At 38.1% G+C, this 17,103-nt stretch overlaps 1 protein-coding gene across 3 annotated transcripts in view; it reads left to right on the plus strand.

Annotated features, from left to right (window-relative positions):
- SGCD (sarcoglycan delta) overlaps window positions 1–17,103 on the plus strand; it is a 625,408-nt gene that overhangs the window by 472,179 nt on the left and 136,126 nt on the right. For all 3 annotated transcript variants that reach the window (XM_065547000.2, XM_005558374.5, XM_015452192.4), the window contains 2 exons: window positions 1,914–2,001; window positions 7,672–7,791. In XM_065547000.2, coding sequence (XP_065403072.1) covers window positions 1,914–2,001; window positions 7,672–7,791 — 208 coding nt within the window. The remainder of the gene's footprint in view (window positions 1–1,913; window positions 2,002–7,671; window positions 7,792–17,103) is intronic.

Here is a 17,103-nt window from a genome sequence, read left to right on the forward strand (position 1 = left end):
CCATGACCTTCTTTTTTCATTTCAATAGATAAAATTGTATCTATTCTTTTCAAGGCTTAGCCCAAGTATTCATTCCGTCAGGAACTCTTCTTTGCTTCCCACTCCACAGCCCCAAGCTGAGAGTAATCTCATCCTTCAGGGAAGTCCCCAAACATCTTGTAGCTCCGTAATCACTCTTGTTATTCTCTGCCTAGCATATTTGTGACCATCTCCTAGTCTCCATTAGAATATAAGACTTAGAAGGTAAAGACTGAGCTTTGCCTACCTTCTGCTTGCTCACAACTTGTAGGACAATGATTTTTACGTATTTGGGGCTCAATGCATTGAGTTATTATTGAATTTTCAGGCAGGTATATACCATATGGTGACAAAGGTTCAGAAAGGTAGGAATGCCTGCCAGATTCCTTTTTCCATGTTCTTTGTCAGAGATTCATCCTTTAATTTCTGGCTTTGCTTTACCCTAAGAAAATGACAACTTCTAAACCAAGAGTTGGCATGCAATGGCCTTTGAGCTACATTCAACCCTCTGCCTCTTCTTGTATCACCAGTGATCTAAGAATGATTTTCATGTTTTTAAGTGATGGGAGGGAGAGACAAAACACAAAAAGAATAATATCTCATGGCATATTCAGTTTATATTAAATTTTAAATATAAAATTGAAATTTTATGAAATTTAGATGTCATTTTCCATGAATAATATTTAATGAAATACAGTTATACCCTCTTTGTTTATGTATGGCCTAAGACAAGTTTTACACTGAAACAGCAGAGTTGAGTAGTCACAACAGGGACATACATCCCGTGAAACCTAAAATATTCAGTGTCAAGACTTTCAACAAAACGTGTGCGGCCGGGCGTGGTGGCTCATGCCTATAATCGCAGCACTTTGGGAGGCCGAGACGGGTGGATCACGAGGTCAGTAGATCGAGACCATCCTGGCTAACATAGTGAAACCCCGTGTCTACTAAAAATACAAAAAACAAAAACAAAAAAAAACTAGCTGGGCGTAGTGGCGGGCGCCTGTAGTCCCAGCTACTCCGAGGCTCAGGCAGGAGAATGGCGTGAACCCGGGAGGCAGAGCTTTCAGTGAGCCGAGATCGCGTCACTGCCCTCCAGCCTGGGCAACTGAGCGAGACTCCGTCTCAAAAAAAAAAAAAAAAAAAAGGGTAGGGGGGCCAAGTCCTATTCTGAGTCATGCCCAGAAATGTGTACCACTGTGTGAAAGAGTTGGGGAGCCCTTTAGATAAAGGGCAGAGTAGATACAGGCACAGACGGTCTGTAGGAAGAGGAATCTGGAGACAAGAAAAGGAAGAAAAGGCAGGCAGAGGCATACCTGGGGACATCACATCTCCTGGGTTTTTATGCATGCATTGCAAACATCTCCACAAAGGATTCTTACAGTTGGTGGGTGTGCCCGAGGGGCAGATCCTGGGTATTTTACAGAACCTGCCTGCTCTTCTGTAAGGACTCTGCATGACTCCTTTGAAGAAAGGATGGCATTAGATTATCATTCATTTCTGATCATTCTTTGTACCAAGACTAACTAATATTTTCAGTAAGTGCTAATGGGCTTTGTGTCTTAATTGTCTGTGATTCAAACATAATAATGTGTGTGTGTTCTGGGGGAATCTATACTGTGTGTGTGAGAGAGAGAGAGAGAGAGAGAGTGTGTGTGTGTGTGTGTGTGTGTGTGTGTGTGTGTGTGTGTGTGTATTTCTTTGGAGGAAATCTGTTTTAGATAGTTGCTAGTTAATTATCATGTACGTAAGGATCATTAAACATTTGGAGTTTTCGAGTAAAGACACATTGATTGGAACTTGGCTAAAGCCATTTCAGCAGAGAGTTGTAATGACAGTTCTTTTTGTTTAGAAATATATCATTTTCATGTGTTTCTCTTATTTTCTTATTGTAGGGTAATGCCCTGTACTTCAAGTCTGCCCGAAATGTTACAGTGAACATTCTCAATGACCAGACTAAAGTGCTAACTCAGCTTATAACAGGTAAGAAAAGGGAGAACTTCGCAGTGCCTGGCCCATGCTAGGCACTCAGAAAACAGAATTCATGGTCAAAGGAAACACCATATGAACTTGAAAATAAAGTGTGCTAACACACTGTGTTGAGAAAGAGAATGTAGCATGTGTTCCATGATTCCACTAGAGGGTACAATTCCATCTGTATACAATTTAAACTTAGGAAATCTAATGATACCTACTTAGTGGGCTAAGGAAAAAAACTTCTACCTATTTAGTGGGGTAAGAAAAAAAAAATTTTTTTCTAAGCAGATTTTCACAGAACATGGCCCCTAAATATAAGCCAGCTGCTTCATCTGGTGCTCAACCAAGGAAAAGTTTCTTGCTCCAGTGCTGGAGGAAAAACAGGCTGTGTTGGATTGGTTGAGACAAGAACGCAGTATCTACAAAGCTGGGGACCATACTTTATGGGCTGTGAAAGGGATTTTTAACTATAGTTTGAACCCATGCCATATTTGCTGTACGTGCTGACTTTGAACCTAACTCAATTGCAAGATGTGGATGTATCTTTACTGAATATGTTTGTGTGTAATTCCTTTTAATATAGCAGATCTGCGCCTAACAGCTGTGGAAAACACCCACTGGGTTTTAAGCTATAAATTCTTGAAATCTAAACAAGGACTGGTTATTCACAATCATGATTATAATGATAAACATGGACCTCATGATTTGGTAACATGTTAAGCAGCACAATCAATGCCCACTCTGTAAGCAGTGAACAGGGAGGCATTATGCACCCCCACAGTGGAAGGGAAAAGGAATGTATGTGTGAATGGCATTGTTATACTTACAGACAGAAAACGCCATTTGTTTGGCTTCAGGGATAAGAGAAAAGTATACAGATGGACATTTTGAGAAGCCAGTTACCCAAATGCCTTGAAACTTTACTGTTATTGTGAATAAAATATCTGGAACCCACTAATAAGCCATGGGGAAACAGGTACCTTTGTGCCCAGAGTCTTCACTCCTGGTGAGACAGCCTCACTCCCACTCTGCCCCTGGACTGCTGCATATGGATGTCTAGAGATTCACAGCCAGTGGGTGATTTGGACTATCCGCCAATCAAGAAACTCATGGATTGAAGGAACTGCTGCCCGGCAGAGCCCATAATCCATAAACATGTTGTTTCAGCGTGTGACTGGATCTTCCGCCTTGCTTATATAACATCTGGTCCACAGTCACAATGCTAAATAATTAAATAAACAGCTTCAGTAAGCAATGATTTAAGCAGCTTGTGTGAAAATTGGCTCCAGGAGGGTAATAAATCCAACCTCCAGCTCCCAGATTTTCACATTCAAAAGGAACTTATTTAGCCTGTTGATCATTTCCCATTTATTTGTAGTGAGAGATTTGGTTTACTTGAGAGATTTTGTTTTGATAAAGCTGGAAATGCCCAAGTGACTATTACTCAGCAAAAGAGTGAGTCAGTCTCTTTTTCCCCCCACCTCTTCCTCTCCCTACTCTTCTGACGCCCCTTTTCCTCTCCCTTTCAGTGCTTCTCTCCCTTTTCCTTCCCCTCTCTCCTCTCACCCCTTTCTCTCTCTCCTTCCCCTTCTCTCCTCTCATCTCTCTTCTTCTTCCCCTCTTCCCTTGTTTCTTCCTCCTTCTCCCTCCTCCTGTGTCACTATTCTTGACTCTATCCCTCCAATAGTATTTGGTGTTTGTTTTCTGTCTCCCTACGATGAACTCTGGAGAAGATAATAGATATGTTTAAAACATCATTCTAAACACACAATACACACACATGCAGCACATACACCCTTAAAAGTTTTCCTTCAATACACTCCTTTTACATTACATTAATGCACACAGTGGAAAAGCACCCAGCCATCCCAGCAGACAATACCTTCTAATGCCTGTTGTGCTGGGTGCTGTACTTATTGCAAAACCAATCACTCCTGTCTTCTCAGTAGTGAGGTCTACGAAGGCAATCCTGAGGAATAAAGAATTTTACTTACCTAAAGAATGTCTCAAAAACCCATTAGCAATTCTAATGTTAGATGTCCAGGAAGTCTTTTCACAGGAAACAATGTTTCACATGACAGTAAAGTTCTCAAATTAGAACACAAATGCCTATTTGACCATAAGGCAGGCTGCTGATTTAGTATCTCAATAGTGGGTCTGAATGGGGAACCCTCCTACCTACATGGAGGAAAGCAGTGGAGATGCTTTGGACAGCATCATGAGGGAGTGGGGAAGGGTCCTAGTATTAAGAGAGTTGGGGAGAGAAATTAGGTTTGAAGGCCACCAGGCCTTTGCACCGCCCAGATTCATGGAGACTGTTGATGCATCCTGATGGGACTCCAGTTCTCCTCCCTGTTTAGGAGATTAATTAAGGAGGGACCCCACACATAGACTACACAGAGGGGGATTAACTCAAGATTAGTTTCACATTAGTAATAGTGGTTTTTTCCATCCTGGAGAACAGTGAGTTCAACATGTGACCTCCTGAGCTGTCTCCAGCTCCATTTGCATTTTTCTCTAGAGTCATTTTTAAGGATTCCAGCCATGTCCAGGGAATTTGGCAGCCCCAGGTGAAATCAGCAAAGGACAAGCGGTCTGCACCACTGAGTCAGCAGTTGCTCTGTGGGTTTTTGGCTAAAATTACCAATTACTGAGCTTTAGATACCCAAATGGTTGTGGCTCTTGGTAAATTCCACTTTATGTTCTGTGAAGCCCTGGAAAGCAAGATAACTTAATTGTACTTTGTGTTCTCTGATTGCTGAAGCATACTTTCTATACTGCTATAGCCTTTAGTATATGCTCCTGCATGCCTCACAGCTGTTCATAAGTTCAAAGTAACACAGGAAGGTGTCCTTAACTCCTCAGGGACCAGGTTGATGATACTGCCCAGGTCCACAGAGAAGAAGTCCAAGCATGTGTGTCCCCAAGTTATACAACTGCTTTTTTTATATGAATGGATCAAAGATGGGCAATCTCTGCTCATCCTGTGCCCATCCTGAGGTCATTCATTCATTCATTAGTACTTCATTAACTTCCCATTCTCAATCTACCTCCTCACAAAAATAAAGTAATAACCCTAAAGCATCGACAAATATAATATAGATTTTATTCAAGGTTTTGATTCCATCAAGAAGAGAGCTGCATCTTAGCCTTTGCAGAAAAACTGAAGTCAAATCCCTCATTGGACATCTCAGCTCTTTCAAGATTTCCTTCTGGCTCTTGTCTCATTTTCTATTTCTGCTTATCCTCACAGAGCTCATTTCCTGGATGTTCCAGATGTGCTGGCCCCAGACCCCTTCTCCTTCCCAGACAAATAAATACCCCTTTCCTTCTGTGGAATAATTCTCAGAGCTCCATTCCAGACCCAGACCTGCTATTGTCTCTAACTTTGCGAGAGCCCTCCACCACGCCGCCATTTGTTCTCCTCATCTGCAGCATCAAAGTGGTCAGATAAGATGACTTCCAGGTTCCATGATGCTTGGACGTGCTGTCCTATCTCTGCTGTTTCAATCTCCTACTCATTAGGGAGCCTTTCCAATGTCCTTCTTTGTGTTAGAGGGCTGGTGTGGACATACTGGCAAGGGATGAGGTCTGCCTAATAGACGTGATTATGTGAGTAAGAAAAGTGCACTAATAAGTACTCATCATGCATTCTTTTCCATGTGTTGCCACCACTGCAGTAGAATGGGGATGTCCACAAGAGTGGTGATGTCCACTCTCTCCTACACTCGCAGCACTTTACCACCCTAGATTTCTTTCTATAAACACAATGTCATTCGATCCTTTCAAACTTTCTATAGAGTCGATAGAGTAGGCAGTGATAGTCCAGTGTTATAGATGCAGAAACTGAGGTTCAGAAAGATCAAATGATTTGCCCCAAATCATGTTGCCACAGAATAAGACTGAGTTGGGAAATAATTCATGTCTTCTGATTCCTAGTCCAACAGTCTTGACAAAGAGAAAAGCCACCCCAGATGCCCAGTGACTGGCTGGCACTATCACCCTGGCCTTAGCATTTTCCTGCTTCAATGTATATAATTTCACAGAACACGTGCACCAGTCAAGGCTGTTCAGTGGCCCTGGTGGATCAAGACAAAACACAACACAAACACACAAACACAACTCTGGTCCTGTGTGTACATAGCAAAACTATCAACATTTTCCAGATCACAAAAAAGACCAAACATCCCCCTCTCCTGGCTAATATGAGTGACTGTTTCTTTATTCGCCACATTTTTAGCATTTCCCTGGTCTATCTTTCTTCTAGATAAGATTTACTCCCATTTCCTGATAGTATTTAATCCAGGGTAAAGCCTTATTTCCTTCAATGTTCCCCAAAATAATCTAATATAAGGTCACATCCTCTGAGAAGTCCTTTCTCATGGCTTCTTTCTGAGATGCCCTATGGTTTTCCTTATGTTGTGTGTTGTCCCTCACTGCAGTGAGTAATAAACCCAATTTGTTCAACAGCAGGTGTGTTCCTAGTGGTCTTTGGCTGAAAGGCACTGGGACTCTCTCATTGCTATTTATTATTAAGTGACACTCTTTTGAGAAATATCAGAAAGAAAACAATTCCATGTCAGAATCTTCTGAACAATTTTGGAAAAAATACAATATTTCTAGACTCTACTCTCCTTCAAATATTTTTCTGTAGGAACTTCTAGATGAAGAGATGAATTTCTTTTGATCTGAGCTAGGTTCGGTGAGAATGATTATACTCCTGGATTATTCCTGTGCATTTCTGTAGACCAGCTTTTGAGAACCTCATGAAATTCAGGTATTCAGGTAGATCCAGTAGATCTAGCTCAGATAGATTGGAATGCTTTCTTCTTTTAAAAATTCTAATTCATCAACCTGTTTTACTTTTTGCATAGTACCTAAAACTTTCTGCAGTTTTATGGTTTAATAATAAAATTTTAAATGTATATTGGTGTGTGTCCATCAGAATATAGATGCTATGGAATCAGGGGCTTGACTTCCTTGTGCAGTATTATAGCTCCACATTCAAGAACAGCATCCGTTGGCATCTGATAGACCATCTAAAGTTAGTTTTCACTGAACAAAATCCTAGTATGAAAGATTGGACAACTTCTAAGACAATTAATTACAATAACCATTTCTGCTAGGAAATAATGTATATACTAAGGAAATAGATTTCTCTTGGTGTCGAATACAACCAGTAGGTTAAGGGTACAACGTTAAACACATTTGAGCTGAATTTTAAAAAGTTCTTTCTGATAATTAGGGAGGGTCAAAGATATGTGATTGCCTCAAGAAGTGTTGAGCCTCTGGTGCCTTGATATATACAAGCAAAAATCCACAGCTATTTGACAGTAATTTGGTGGTTAGCTGAAGGAAATCACAGTCAAGGATTAGTTTGGAGGAAGGGCTTGGTGGTCTTCAAAACTATAGCCCAAGAATATATTATTAAAAGTAATTGACAAGACCTGGCTAAAGTCATTAGACTGATTTTCATGGTCAACTTTTGAAAACCAGTCCACTGAACACTGAACTCCCATGCAATCTTGTTAGATGTGTATGTTCTATGAAAAGCTTTTTGTAGTCAAAGTGATGAGACTAATGGGGTTTTTTTGTTTGCTTGTTTCTCTCTCTCTCTCTCTCTCTCTCTCTCTCTCTCTCTCTCTCTCTCTCCCTTTCTCCTCTCTCTCCTCTCAGGTCCAAAAGCTGTAGAAGCTTATGGCAAAAAGTTTGAGGTAAAAACTGTTTCTGGAAAATTGCTCTTCTCTGCAGACAATAATGAAGTGGTAGTAGGAGCTGAAAGATTACGAGTTTTAGGTAAGGAAATCATTTAACTTGTTTGATGTTACTATGTACATTTTAGAGGAGAAGCAAAATGGTGTTACAAACAGGATGTGTCCTCCCAAAATTCATATGCCGAAATCCTAACTCCCAAGTTAATGGTATTAGGAGGTGGATCCTTGAGGGGTAATTAAGTCATAAGGGTGAAGCTCTCGTGAATGGGCTTAGTGTCCTTCCAACGGGATGAAAAGACCAGAGATCCCTCTCTGACATGAGAGGGTACAAGAGGTTAGCAATCTGCAACCTGGAATAGGAGCCTCACCAGAACCTGACCAGGCTGGTATCTGATCTCAGACTTCCAGCCTCCAGAGCTATGAGAAATCAATTTCTGTTGTTTATAAGCCACCCAGGCTATGGTACTTTGTTACAGCAACCTGAACTGACTAAGACAAATGGTGTCTAGAAGAGTGATTTAGGCCAGTTTCCTGGATTCTTTTAAAGCAAGGCAGTTGAATCTCTCTAAGTCTTGTCCCCTAGTGGAAATTTCTCAAGCTGTCAAGTCTTTTTGGCACATCTTTCAACACTGAGCTTTGTGTGAGAATGAGTGCTTATCCAAAGAAGTCTCATTTAGCACATCCTGTACTCACAGACTGGCAGTCGTGCTTGATGCATTCCAGACTTGCATAAATGATACAGTGATTCCTAAACCTGGTTGCAACTGAAGAATCATCTAGGAAACTTTGGAAGGGTTTAGGTTCATAGTTCCAACTCTGATTTACTGAATTAGAAGCTCTGGTGAAAACACTGGGAATTCGTTACCAAAAATATTTACAGAAATTTCTATGATCTCACTGTTGGAATTATTGAATTTGAGCACATAACAAATGAATCTTTGATGGCTGTACACTGAAATGATCTAGCATGGTGATTTAAGGGTCCTGGAACTCACGCTGACCTGGCTTTTCATTCCTGCTGTCACCCACTAGTTTTGTGACTTTGGGCAAGTTGCTGGCATCACTGAGCCAGTTTCCTTTTCTGCTCAATAAGGCTAAGAACATCTCCCATCTTAAGTTGTCCCTAAGATTAAATGAGACTCTGTTACATCCACTTATCACAGCCCCTAGCACAAAATAGTACTCAGTCAACCATAGGTGCTGTTGCTGCTGTTACTGCTTGTACTACTATTACTATTAATGCTAATGCTACTTTTCCTTCTTTAGCTCCCTGAGATTCACTGTAGCACAGTGATTAAAATCTCAGGCTCTAGAATTAACCCATTTTTAACCCAATTTCTATCCTTTACTAGCTGTGTAACCTTAAGCAAAGTATCTAACCTCTCTGTGCCTGCTTGATTACCTGTTTATAAAATTGGTATAATAGAAGTATCTATCTTCTGAGACTGCTAAAATGATTGAATGAAATCATCTATGTAAAGTACTGAGTTGGCCAAAATCCTAAGTGTCCAATAAGTGCTAGGTGTTATTATCTTAAATTATTAGTATTATTTATTATAAGGTACTTTTACTTGAAATTATATTTATCTCTGCATTATTATTTGCACTCTGCATCTTCTTTGTCTTCCATTTCTCCTGTATTTTTTATTGGTATTTACCTCCTCCCACAATCAGCTTGTCTGGTCTATTTCTCTCTTCCTCTCTCAGTACACATACATGTCTAATTTCCTTTCTGGATGACTCTTAGAGCTTCATCTCCAGCCTGGTATCTTCCTTGAATTCTGGATCTTCTTCACCTGGATATTTTGCCAGCCTCTCAAATTCAGTGGATCTTGAATGCCTATCATGGTCAAATGCACACATATGTACATGTATGAACATATATTTTATCACCTCACCCCCGACTCTCACACTTGTATTTGCCCCTGACTTCCCTAACACTCTTACTGGCCCCATTATACTCTCCTGTCCCAATCTCCTCCTGGCCATCATGAGCTCAGCATAGTCAAAAGATGGAAGTGACCATCCTTATGGGGCTTTAATGGAGCCAAAAATGCAGGGTGCAAAGACGATAAAGCCAGGTGCAATCTAATCCTATCAGTGGTCAACCTGTGGCACGATCTGAAACAACTCCCTTTGTCTTTCAGGGCCTTGCTTTTTTATATCTGTAAAATTACAGTTACCTAGAGAAGACATTTTTAAACAATGTTTTCCAGTGACCAAAGCTTTTAAAAATAAAATTTCATACATAGTCCCAATAAATAAAATAGATAAAGGACCAAGATTTCTCTGGGTTATAGGCAAGTGTGTTAGTCTGTTCTCACCCTGCTAATAAAGACATACCCTAGACTGGGTAATTTATAAAGAAAAAGGGGTTTAATGGACTCACAGTTCCAAGTGGCTAGAGAGGCCTCACAATCATGGCAGAAAGCAAAGGAAGAACAAAGGAACATTTTACATGGCAGCAGGCAAGAGAGCATGTGCAGGGGAACTACCCTTTATGAAACCATCAGATCTCGTGAGACTTACTCATGATCACGAGAACAGCATAGGAAAAACCCGCCCCTATGATTCAATTACCTCCAACTGGGTTCCTTCCATGACACATGGGGACTTATGGTTGCTACAATTCACGATCAGATTTGAGTGGAGACACAGCCAAACCATGTCAGTGAGGATTTGAAAGGGAAAAGTTGAGACATTGGAGTCTTAGTATAGTTTGATTCTTTTCCACCTCTGTATCCTCTGGGGACCACTTATAACTTATTTTTTAAAGCTCTTTATGTGGATAATCTTTTTATAAAAAGTCTATTGATTACTTGCTATGATTTAGGTACTATGCCTGATATGCATTATTATATTTACACCTCAGAAACACCTTGTGGAGTAGACACTGTTTTTATCACCCCTGTTTTACAGATGACACAGTTGAGCTGAGCCATAGGGAAAGGTGAACCAAAGCATGGCTGACAGCTAGAATTCCCAACCAGGCATGTTGGACATAGAGGACTTTACCTTAAAGCCCTATACTTGCTGCCTCCTCTATTTGGTCTCATTTTCAGAAGGGGAACATTGCCCAAGATCAAGTGCCAGTAAGTGGTAGGGCCCATGTTCAAACCCCTGCCTATAGACTCCAGCCTCAGTGCACTTCATTACATGTAAATATGTTAAGACCTCCTTTTTTCACAATTTATGCTTTTCTCTTTTTGTAGAAATGGCATTTTCTGTTTTAATTCTTGGCTGGTGTGGAGGGAAACCCAGAGACTTTGAGCTATCCTCATGTTTAAGAGCACTTTGGGCCAGGTGCACTTGCTCACATCTGTAATCCCAGCACTTTGGGAGCCCCAGGTGGGTGGATCATGAGGTCAGGATTTCAAGACCAGCCTGGTCAACATGGTGAAACTCTGTCTCTACTAAAAATACAAAACTTAGCCAGGTGTGGTGGCACACAGCTGTAGTCCCAGCTCCTGGGGAGGCTGAGGCAGAAGAATTGCTTGAACCCAGGAGGTGGAGGTTGCAGGGAGCCAAGATTGTGCCACTGCACTCCAGCCCAGGCAACATAGTGAAACTCTGTCTCAAAAAAAAAAAAAAAAAAAAGAATACTTTGCTGTACCAACTGTAAAAAAATGCCTGGGGGAAAAAAATGGTGTCATCTCACACCCAGATCATTCTATCCGAGTGAATTTGGCACTTCCTGTAAATTCCTTGGTGCATCATGAGTCATTTCACCACTTTAACATCTGACTTTGCAAAGACACAGGATAATTTTAAACGTCCAAACACTTTGGCTTGATCTTAACATACAAAACTCTGTGATGGTATCACTTCAGAATTTAACCTCTACCCTGCCCTACCCCACAGTTACTTAGACTGATGACTGAGAAATGATGATAGTTTTTGGTCACTTCAAAGCAGGTGGGTATTTTCGTTGTTGTTTGCAGCTATGTTTGTGGTATTTCATTTAGAGAATAATGCAGGATAAAATCTGCCTCTCTTCATCATTAGGAACATTTGCTTTTTTATGTGAAACGTAGAAAGGAAGCATCAAAATAAATATCACTGCCGCTATCAGTGCTAAAAAGACTTGGAAATGACCACCCCACAAATCTTGCATCAACCTACTCAGTGAAATGAGCCCAGTGTGTTGCAGAAATGAGCTTCCTGTCAACTGGGATTCAGCCATATGGTGTGGAATGACAAGTCTAGGCAGTTTCATTTTCAGCATAATGAGAAGTTTGTCTTTTTGAGTTGTCAGACCATTTAAACTCTTGGGAGGTTTGAATCTGGTTGCACATTTCATGGTAGCATCTAACATAGCTGGGTTTTATCCTTATCAGGACCACTTAGGAGCTGAGTGACCGTATTCAAGTATGTTTTCTCTCTAAGCTTTAGTTTCCATTTGCATAGAAAAAGATAAAAAAAATAACAAAATAACAAAGGGAAGGAAGAATGAATATAAGAAACATAAGTAAATGCTATGTGAAAAGTCAATTATTTAAGTTGATAGCCAGTAGAGGAGAAATAAGCAGTAGAGACCTAAAAAACATAATGTCTGTTGTATGTAGTAGCTTTACTTGTGGATTCAGAACAATTTTAAAATTTTTTCTCTGGAAAACCACACCCACCTATTCAGTTTTTTGGACAATGACAACCTTGAGCACTTTCAAAGGATCTTGAATAGCATGGCAAAAAAGGCTAGAAGTTCAATTATTTGGAAACTTTTATTCTGTCAAACATATAGGAGGAGTAAATGTAGGTAGACTGTAGTCACTGATCTCTCATACATGCATGACTTTCCTGGGGGAAACAGAGCAACCAAGAGCCATGCATTTGAGTAACTAAAAACACATGTTTTGTAGCTAACTGTATATCCTGGTTTCTGTTGTCAGATAGTGCTTTGGGTACGTTGCTTCACCATTCTAGGGATCCTCTTATAACTCTGTGACATAGGGTAATAATGTCTGGTGCTCTGTGCTGTTGGGAGTACTGAACTGCACAGTGTGTGTAGAGTTAGTAGTACAGTGTGTGCAACACAGTAAGCATTCAGTACACACTAACTGTTGTTGGTAACCGATTTTTTTTTTCCAATCAACACATCACAGGCAAACATACAATTTGATTTTTTGATACATGTATCCATCATATAATGATGAAACTAAGGTAGTTAGCATATTCAACACCTTGTGCATTTAACATTTCTTTTTGATGACAACATTCAAAAACCTGTCTTGTAGCTATTTTGTAATATATAATTTACTATTAACTATAGTCACCCTACTGCACAGTAGAACACCAAAACTTATTTCTCCTACCTAAATGCAACTTTTACCCATTAACCAAACTCCCCATCCTTCTCTCCTCCATCCCCTCCCAATTTATGGTAACCACCTTTCTATTCTCAACTTCTATGTAATATAAAATCAACTTCCACCTTTCTATTCTCAACTTCTATTTAATATAAAATCAACTTTTAAAAAATTTCACATATGAATGAGATCCTGTGGTATTTTTCTTTGTATGTCTGGTTTATTTTACTTAGCAAAATGTCCTCCAGGTTTGCCCACTTTGTCTCAAATGACAGAATATTATTCTTTTTATGGCTGAATAGTATTCCGTTGTGTACACATAACATATTTTCTTTATTCATTTTTTTATGTATTTGTTGTTGGCTGTGTGGGTTGATTCCAAGTCTTGGCTATTGTGACTAGTACTGCAGTAAACGTGGAACTGCAGACATCTCTTTGATGTATTGATTTCATTTACTTTGGGTATATATCCTGTAGTGGGATTGCTGGATCATACGGTAGTTCTATTTTAATTATTTGTAGAGCCTCCTTACTGTTTTCTGTAGTACTTATACTTATTTATATTCCCACTAACAATGTTAAGGATTCCCTTTTCTTCACATCCTCATCAATACTTGCTATCTTTTGTCTTTTTGATAATACTCCTAACTGGAAAGAGATGGTACCTCATTTGCATTTCATTTATATTTAAGTGGTTAATGATGCTGAGCATATTTTCATATACCTGTTAAACATTGGTATGTCTTTTGAGAAATATCTATTAAGGTCTTTTGCCTATTTAAAATTGGATTATTTTGCTTTTTTGCTGTTACCTGTGTATTCTAGATATTAACTACTGTCAGATGTATAGTTTGTCAACATTTTCTTCCATGCAGTCAGTTGTCTCTTCATTCTCTTGTTTCTTTGGCTGTGAAAAAGCTTTTTAGTTTTATGTAATCCCATATTTTTACCTTTGTTGCTTGTGCTTTTGAGATCTCACCTAAAAAATCCTTCCTTAGCCCAATGTCATGAAGTCTTTTCTCTACGCCTTCTTCTAGTATTGTAGTTTTGGGTTTACATTTACATCTTTAAATCCATTTTGACATGATTTTTATATATAGTGAGAGGTAGAAGTCTAGTCTCATTCTTCTGCATGTGGATATCCAATTTTCTGGCACCATTTATTGAAGAGACTATTTTTTCCCCAATATGTGTTTTTATCAACTTTATGAAAAGGCAATTGGCGTAGGTGTGTGAATTTATTCCTGGGATCTCTATTCTCTTCCATTGGTGTACGTGCCTACTTTTATGCCAAATACCATGTTATTTTGGTTATTATAGCTTGGTAGTATGTTTAGAATTGTAATAACTGCAGTTCAATTCCTTTTGCTCACAATTGTTTCGGCTATTGAGAGTCTTCTGTGGTTCCAGATGAATTTTAAAATTTTTTTTCCTATTTCTGTGAGTAATGTCATTGGTATTTTTGATAGGGATTGCATTAAATCTGTAGAATACTTTGGGTAGTAGTGGAAATTTTAACAACTTAAGAATTAATCTAATCTGTGAACATGGAGTCTTTCTTCATTTATTTGTATCCTCTTCAATTTATTTCATCAATGTCGTATAGTTTTCAGTATAGAGATCTTTCACCTCCTTGCTTAAGTTTATTCATAGGTATCTTACTTTTTGTAGCTATTTTAAATGGGATTGCTTTCTTGATTTTTTTTCAAATAGTTCACTGTTAGCATATGGAAATGTTACTGATTTGTATATGTCCACTTGATGTCCTGCAACTTTACTGATTAGAATTGACTTAGATTTCTTAATTCTAATAAGTTATTTTGGTGAAATCTTTAGGGTTTTCTGTATGTTATATATAAAATCTTATCACCTTCAAACAGGGACAGTTTGATTTCCTCCTTTCCATTTTGTTTGCTTTTTTCTTTCTCTTGGTTAATTTCTCTGGCTACAACTTCCTGTACTTCATCGAATACAAGTGGTGAGAGTGGGCATTCTTGTCCTATTCCTGATATTAGAGGGAACTTCCCATTCATTATGATGTTAGCTGGTGATTTCTTGTATATGGCCTTTATTGTGTTGAGGTACATACCTTTTATACTTAATTTGATGAATTTCTTGCAATTGGATGTTGAATTTTGTCAAATGCTTCTTCTGAATGTATTAAAATGATCATATGTTTTTGTCTTTCTTTCTGTTAATGTAATATATCACACTTATGGATTTGCTGATGGTGAACCATCCTTGCATTCTTGGGATGAATCCCACTTGATCATAGTGAATAATCTTTTTAATTTGCTGTTAAATTAAGTTGGTTAATATTTTGTTGAGAAATTTTGTATCTATGTTTGTCAGAGATAATAGCCTATAATTTTCTTTTTTTGTTGTGTTCTTTTCTGGTTTTGATATCAAGGTGATGCTGGCCTTGTAACATGAGTTTGGAAGTGTTTCCTCTTCTCCAATGTTATGGAATAGTTTGAAAAGAATTGGTATTTCTTCTTTAAGTGTTTGGCAAGAAGTCAGCAGTGAAGCCATTATGTCCTGGGCTTTTCTTTGATGGAAGACTTTTTATTACTGATTCAATTTCTTTACTCATTGTTGGTCTGTTCCCATTGTCTATTTCTTCATAATCCAATCTTGTTAGATTCTATGGGGTCCAAGAATTTATTATTTCATCTAGATTGTCAAATTTGTTGGTAGATAGATAGTCATATAGATATATAATAATCCTTTTTATTTCTGTGGTATGAGTTGTAATGTTTACTTTTTTACCTCTGATTTTATTTGAGTCTTCTCTTTTTGTATTAGTCTAGCTAAACATTTGTCAATTTTGTTTATATTTTCAAAAAAAAGCTTTGTTTCATTGATCTTTTAACTCTAATCTCTATTTTTTAATTCTAGTCAATCTTTATTATTTACTTTCTTCTACCAACTTTGGGTTTTGTTCTTACATTTCTAGTTCCTTGAAGTGTATCTTTAGATTTCTTAATATAAATCATTTTATTTTTTTGATATAGGCATTAATTGCTATGAAATTCCTTCTTAAGACTGCTTTTGCTATGTCTCATAGGCTTTGGCATGATGTGTTTTTATTCTTATTTCTCTCAAAAAAATTTAAATTTCCTTTTTAATTTCATTGTTACCTTATTGAGGAGAATGTTGTTTACATGTATTCATAAAGTTCTGAAGTTTTTCTTCTAGTTGATTTCTAGTTTTATACCATTGTTAGAAAAAAAATGCTTGATATAATCTTTATCTTCTTTGTTAAGACTTGTTTTGTGGCCTAACATGTGATCTATTTTGGAGAATGTTTAATGTGTAGTTGAAAAGAATGTATATTCTACAGCTTTTAGATAGAATGTTCTGTAAATGCCTATTAGATCTGTTTGGTCTATGGTGCAGTTTAAGTCCAATATTTCTTTGTTAATTTTCTGTATAAGTGATCTTTCCATTGTTGAAAGTGAGGTGCTGAACTCTTCTATTATTACTGTTTTGGAGCCAATCTCTCCCTTTAGATCTAGTAATATTTGCTTTATATATTTGGGTGCTTTGGTATTGGGTTTCTATATTTACAATTGTTACATTTTCTTGTTGAATTGATTCTTTTATCACTATACAATGACCTTCTCCTTTCTTTTTATAGTTTTTGACTTAAAGTCTACTTTATTTGATATAAGTATGGCTACTTCTGCTTGCTTTTCATTTCCATTAGAATGGATTGTCTTTTTTCATTTCTCCACTTTCAGTCTATGTGTTTAATAATGAGGTGACTCTCTTGTAGGCAGCATATAATTGGGTCTTGTTCTTTAATCCATTCAGTCACTGTATATATTTTAATTAAAGAATTGTATCCATTACATTCAAAGTTATTTTTGATAGATGAGAACTTACTCCCTCTCTTTTTTCCCTCTGTAGTGTAGTGGTTCTCTGTGGTGCTAAGCTTTGTTTTCTTTCTCTTTCTTGTTTGTGTATCTGCTGTAATTTATTTGTGATTACTATGGGGCTAGCATGAAGTCTTATAGTTACAATAGATTGTTTTAAGCTAGTAACAATTTAATTCCAGTCACATGAAAAATACTCTAGACTTTTTT

This window comes from Macaca fascicularis, chromosome 6 (assembly GCF_037993035.2).
Source record: "Macaca fascicularis isolate 582-1 chromosome 6, T2T-MFA8v1.1".
In the NCBI taxonomy this organism is placed as follows: Eukaryota; Metazoa; Chordata; class Mammalia; order Primates; family Cercopithecidae; genus Macaca; species Macaca fascicularis.